This window comes from Theobroma cacao, chromosome 3, assembly GCF_053813885.1.
Source record: "Theobroma cacao isolate CCN51 chromosome 3, ASM5381388v1, whole genome shotgun sequence".
In the NCBI taxonomy this organism is placed as follows: Eukaryota; Viridiplantae; Streptophyta; class Magnoliopsida; order Malvales; family Malvaceae; genus Theobroma; species Theobroma cacao.
Window position 1 is genome coordinate 39,965,637 of NC_142641.1, and position 6,741 is coordinate 39,972,377.

General features: G+C 38.2%; 1 protein-coding gene across 1 annotated transcript; it reads left to right on the top strand.

The window, feature by feature from the left end:
* Window positions 1-4,039: 4,039 nt before the first annotated feature.
* Window positions 4,040-6,177, top strand: CRF3 (cytokinin response factor 3). The gene has a single exon (XM_018116760.2). It carries the CDS (start codon window positions 4,786-4,788, stop codon window positions 5,869-5,871), a length of 1,086 nt encoding a protein of 361 aa, XP_017972249.2. The 5' UTR covers window positions 4,040-4,785; the 3' UTR covers window positions 5,872-6,177.
* The last annotated feature ends 564 nt before the right edge of the window (window positions 6,178-6,741 follow it).

The following is a 6,741-nucleotide window of genomic DNA, read 5'->3' on the forward strand; positions in this document are numbered from 1 at the left end:
AACAAACACCAATTTGGTCTGGTACCGGGTGATTTGTCGAATATGGTGTATTGCCTTAGCTGTCTTTTTTTTTTTGGTTTATGGTGGGTTTCACTTGGCTCAATGGGGAGGGTGGACGAAAGGAAGGGGGGGCAGACTCCAAGGAATGCAGCTCCACTGTTTGATTTTTGTCTTTGCTAATCCATATGATTATCTCGCTCTAAAACATAAGATCTTTAAACATTTCTATTTCTCTGTGTCTGACTGCCCCTGGAGAACAACTTGTCATCTGAGACTGAAAATGAAGGCCAGCCGGATCAACACTTCTTTATTATAGATAGCTATTTGCAAAATAAACTAACAGCTTGTAATTTCTAAAGTTACCGGATTAAAAGGAGTAGATGCTTAGTACAGACTAGCGGTAATTCCATCAAAATTCATGCATGTTATTTTCCAAGAACATGGTAGCCAGCATTGCCCCTTTAGCACCGTAATATTAATTTCCTGTGTGGGGCGGCTTTTCAGAGGAAAAACCATTTCCTTAGACTTGCTCAAGGTTTGTTACAGTCGAAACCCAAACGTTACTTCCTCTCACATGATTGAAATTATCGACATATATATAGGGTCCAGTGTCAGTAATTTGATTAAGAATAACTAAAATAATATTAAGAGATTTTTTGAATAAATACATTATCTTCATCAAAATTTATTATATTATTTACCAATTACCAATTAGCATCTTTTAGCTATATATATCCCCGAGGGAAGTCATCTAGGCATGGTGACACATATCTGTAGAGGAAAACTAAAAGCAATGTAACGACAATACGTTAAAATCATGTATGGATCGCATTTGGGGAGTGTTGGATTGTTAAGACTTTTTCCGGAATGATTTTTGAGTTTTGAGAATGGGGTAGGAATGGGATACAACAAATTAAGTTTCTATGTTGCGAACTTAAAGAGGGGAGAGTACGGAGAAATGAAGGGCACATGGGCCAGTGGGAGTTGATAAAAAACCATAATATAAAGTGCCAATGTCATGTTCCAAGGATTTCATGTGACCAGCAATGTTAAACATTGTACTAACATTACCACCGCCTTCCCCCATATCACGAGCTCCATATAGTTTCTGAGATTAATTTTCCCTTGTACGCGTGAATCCTGATTTCACTACTCAGTATATAAATTATATTGACCGACCGCGAAGCTTAATTATTTAGAATGTTTCTAATTACATATATCTAAGCACAAAGGGATGATATATAAACCAAAAACTCTACGAGCAAAGCGGCGAAATTCCAGAGTTCAAAAAATTTTGTGGTCATTCGTTAGCCTAACTGTGATGTTGAGTTCTTAACAACCAATCAATGAGGGCCATCTCCCCTTAACTGACTTTTAAAAGATGTATGATTTTTTTTTTTTCTCTCTCTCTCTCTCTCTTTTCTCGTATGAAAAGGAGGAAGCCATGCGAGAAAAGTATTGGATAAAAGAAAACAAAACGGTCGGCTTTTTTGTTCCATGTACCGTATGTGGGGTGTTTTAATTATTGCTTCAGTTTGAAGGTACTCCGTTACAATTTTAAGGTCAAAAGGATATATTCAAATGGCAAAACATCCCTGTCTTCCTTGTTCAAGGAAAGATAATATCGTAACTCATGTTTTTTTGTATTTGGTACTCTAACTCATGTTACTTCCTCAATCCTTGGAGCTTTTACTTTGGATTAATGTAAAATCGATGGTGACAAATTGCTGGGATTATAGGAACATATACTTAGGATTATTTGCTTTGTTGAATTGGACACAAGGATGCAAACTGATCTGATAAAGCACCATCACAAAGTAATTATACAACAAGCATTTGATCACAACTAATCGATAGTGAAGGTATATTTGAGTTTGAGACCTGTAATCAGTAATTATTTTGGTTAAAATTTCAACCTTCTACTCCCAAATCTAAGATTTTTCCATGACTGGAAAACAATCATGCAAGCCATTAGCTAATAGATTTCTAGTCAAGGTTCGCGTATATGCTTTTCCCACACAATCATTTTAAACCCTGTTTCTATTTTGGGAAAGGAAGGGGTAGAAAACGAAAAGAGGAAATTAAGTTCCAATCTATAGATCTTCTAGCTCATGCAAATCGCCAACTTTTTAATTAATTTAATAGTAATTATTATGGTAACTTACTCGCTACACGTCACTCCACTTAAATAATGAATACCCAAGCGCCCAAAGGCAATTCTTAATAAGTAAAAAACATACAAGTTTCTTGTTTTTTATTGCTAAATATGTAAAAAAAAAAAAATTAAGTTACTATGTAGGCAGGTTTGCATGTTAATGCTTTAATATAGTGTTAGAAAAATAAACCACCCAACTTTGTCATCATTTGTTATCACTTGTAGCTATATTTGAAGCTAAAAATATTTAGCAATCTCGTGAATCCATTTATCGTAACGTGATTCATATTTTTTTTTTTTGAAATAACTGCCGTGGTGTAGGAGACTATGAAGTAAGCAAAATTTGAAGAAAGACAACTATGCTGGGAAGTTAGACCGACCGATATATTTTGAAATTAAATTGATCATGAATGTGGTCAACACCCATTATGATCCATGTAGTGTGGTGTGGTTAATAAAAGAAAAAAAAAAAAAGTACGACAATCTGCTTAGAAAATAACCGAAATAAATGTACAGACTAACAGGAAGGAAGAAAGACAATTTCAGTTTTACCTCTGAAGAAAGAAGAGGGGACGAGGACGATTAGGTGAGAACTAATGACTACTGAGAAGGTGCGATACAATCAGCATAGGCAAAAGTTACGCGCCGCAGGGAAGAGCGCTTGTTTTTTGGACTGCAAACGAAAAATGAAAGCTGTACCACAAAAATAAAAAGACTAAAAATGTGAAACCAACGTTTCTTGTACGTTTTTTGGGTTCATTTATTTATTTATTATGACTACCACTCACATATTTTTAGTCAATGTTCCTTTTTGAATTGTCAACAACCGTATTTAGGAAACGAGAATATTGCGAGAAAAAGGTGGGCGATAGAGACAAAAAAAAAAGGCAGAAAAATAAGGTAAGGAAAATGAAAGTGGACTTACTTTTCCTTCAATTATTTAGTAGTGTATATTCTTTGTATTTCAGAGAAAAATAAGGCTAAAGCCTTTTATTTTTCCTTAATGTTGGTATTGTATTTTAGAGCGTGTGTGACACCGACCGTAAAGACGTGTGGGAAGCTCATGTCTTGATAGTAGAAACAAAGAGAACAGAAAAAACCCAGAGACGTACGAAACCGATTTATAAATGGCGGCGAATTCTAGGTTGCCCGCCACGTTAGTCCTAGCTGTTAAAAAAGTAAATTTAAAAAGATTACACCCCAAGAATCTAAAAAAATAAAAATAAAAATGGAAACTCTCAAGTCGAAACTTTATATAAGGTAAAAAAATTACACTAGTACCAGTACATACTATAAGTAGCCGGAGCAAGCCAGCAAGAACTGAAGTGTTCTACAGTAGCAGATTACCAGAGTACCCTCGAGTCATTAACTTCATTACCTAAGATTAATTAGTGATTAAGAGGGGCCAGATTAACAGAGGGGCGAGGCTTTTAAGTGGTCAAAGGTGATGCGGTGTTTTGCCTAATCAAACAATTTGACCGACTAAAAATGACTTAGGAGAGCCGGGTATCTTGGGCCTCACGTGACTGGCATCACGCAGTTCGAGGGTTTAGCCATACGCTGAGTCAGCAGCATAGATGGTCTCTCATTGGGCCAAAGTCCACCTGCGGGACCCGTATATCCACGTGTCATAATCGGACACCACCATCGGGATGCGGCGGCTTGTATCTCACCGGAATCTTCGGTGAAAGCCCAACCGCTGTGATGAGACGTACCCTATCCTAATTGCCTATGATTATAAAAAGACGTATACTAAAAAAATATATTTGTAGAAGTAAAATAAGAATAGTTAAAATTAGAAAAAAATAAACTATAATCATTTAATTTTGGGACGGTATTATAATCAGGATTTTCCAATTCCGGCGGTTGGGATCCTATAAAACAGCAAATTCAGTGTTTGGGACTCCACCGCAACCAAAACTCTGCTTCTCACACATCTTGGTACTTTACTACACTTTTGCTTTGCCTTGCCTTGGCCTACTCTTGTTGACATTTCTCCGTACAGTTGAAACACTTGCTCTCCCTTTCTCTTTCTTGGGTGTTTGAAGATAGATTGCTTTCATTTCTGTGTGGTGGTTTGTTTGAGAGATTTTTAATCAGGAAATCTTCAGCAACAGTGACTTGTGTAGAAACTTCCTGGTACTTGGTTGGCCAAAAGAAATTACTGAGCCTCTTCTGTACAAGGCCGCAGTTATTCACTGGCCTTTTTTGCTAAGTTCAGTCACTCCTTTTATATCTGTTGCTTTCTGGGAAATCTTTAAGAGTCTGTGAGATCTTTTCTTTTTCAGCCTCTGCGAGGTTTTCCTTTGTTGAAGGGCCTCTTTCGCTCGCTCTCTCTTCTTTCTTCCCTTATTCCAATCTATCCAAAAACATAATCTTTCAAGGTGTTTCAAGATTTTAATAGTGCTTTTGAAACCTTTGATACCTTTTGGCAGATTTCTGAATCAGCGTTGTCTTTGTTTTCTTTCCGAGGTGTAAGCTTCCCACTTACGGTTCCTTGCCTTTTTCCCACTTTATTCTCTACCTGGGTCGACCTTGTTCTCTTGCTTCTTTCTACCGATGCCAACGGACAGAATCTGAGACCACCAGAAACTACACACCCAACAAAAAAAATATCAGCAAAGCCCAAAATGGACCAAAGTATCCTATGTCCGATCAAATACACCGAACACAAAAACGTCACTAAAATATTCAGAAAACCGTCCTTGAAACCCAAAAAAACATCTTCCGATCATGACCGTACTCACAACAACAACACCCCCGATGTTCCCAGAATTGTACGGGTATCCGTTACGGACCCTGACGCAACGGACTCTTCCAGCGACGAAGAAGCTGACTTTTTTGGACGCCAGAGAGTGAAACGCTACGTCAACGAGATCAACATCGAAGCCACTTGCAAAAACACCGCCACCACCACCATTTCCAACACCAACCGCAAAAGGACAGCCTCTGCCGCTGACGTCACAACGGCCTGTCGTAGACCACTCAAGCTTTCTTCATCCAACGGAAATGGTAGGAAGTTTAGAGGTGTTCGACAAAGACCTTGGGGAAAATGGGCGGCGGAGATTCGAGATCCTGCTCGACGTGTACGGCTTTGGTTGGGTACTTACGATACAGCTGAAGAAGCAGCCATGGTTTATGATAATGCAGCAATCAAGCTTCGAGGGCCTGACGCTTTGACTAACTTCGTTACTCCTCCTGCTAAGGAAAATAAGGAAAAGCCAGAAAACATTAATGTGGCTTCGGTTTCTGGGTACGAATCCGGGGACGAGTCATCTCACAATCTTTCTTCTCCAACATCAGTTCTTAACTTTCGAACTCAATTAAGTGAAGAAACGGCAGTCGAACCGGAAAAACTGGTTCAAGAACTCCAAGAAGAAGAGAGTAAGCCGCCACCGGTTCAGGAGCAAGTGGTTCCTAGCGAATGTCAAGGTGAAACTGGAACAAACTTGCCCGATGACTCGGGAGATTATTTGCCACTCGACTTCCCTTTCCTTGACGAGTTTTTCAACATCCCAGTCCCGGGATTGTCGCTTTTTGATGATACTGCGACGATCTTGCCTGAAAGTAGCGTGTTCAGTGAGGATTTTAGTAACATGTTACTCGACACCCCTCAAGATTTTGGCTGCTCCTCGTCATCGTCTATTTCTCAAGTGGACGATTATTTTGAAGACATCGGCGATTTGTTCTTCTCAGACCCTCTCGTGGCACTATGAGCAAGAAATTTTGGTCCCCTTTTCTGGAGAGAATGTAGTCACCGTTAGCTTGCCGATAACTCGGCGGATTTTGGATCGGCGGCGACACAAAAAAAAATTGGGGCCCTGCTTAGAATTGTTTTTTTTATGTAATATTATTTATTTGTTTAAATATTTCCGTTAAAATAAACGGAGAGTTGAGTGAACTTTTGCTGCGATTTTATTTTTCCTCGATACCCTTTTGTTTGTTAGAAATAATTAGGCTGTCGTTAACGAATGTACTTAAAATTTTGACGGAGGAATGGAAAAATACATAAGCTTTTTTAATCTCTTCTTTTCTCGCCATTTTAATTACTTCATTTATTATTACGTGGCAATCGATACTGTTCATCACGTGTGGAAATCTGAAAGTGCCGCGGTGGCATTCCTTTTGGCCCACACTAGCTGGCGCAATTTACGGTAATGGCTGGTCCAGTGAGTACGAGTCGGTGCCGTTCGTGTGTGAAATCGAGACCCTCTTTTTTTATTTATTTTATTTGGTTTACAAGTAATTCTTTTTTATACAAGTTATGGTGCCGCAAAGTATAGTCTATAAAGCTAAAAAAAATTGCAGGCTACAAAGGACGGGAATAATAAATGTTAAGATTATTGGGGGCAAGTTCTATTTACATTTATTAATATTAATTGGAAATGGTCCAAAGATTAAGTTTGCCAGCTTTTATTGTTAAAGATTTGATTCAATTTTTGAATAGAGAAATTAATTGCCCGGTTTCTGTGTTGGTGAGATTTAATCTTCTGCCATATCACATTGTACAATACAATAGATGTCCAATTTAGCATCTGAATTGATTCAGTCTTTTTCTTTTTCTTGTCTTCCAGGAATAATATTTT

Bases quoted from the DNA above. Each gene is read 5' to 3' on its own strand.
- CRF3 (XM_018116760.2), top strand. From the start codon at position 4,786: ATGGACCAAAGTATCCTATGTCCGATCAAATACACCGAACACAAAAAC.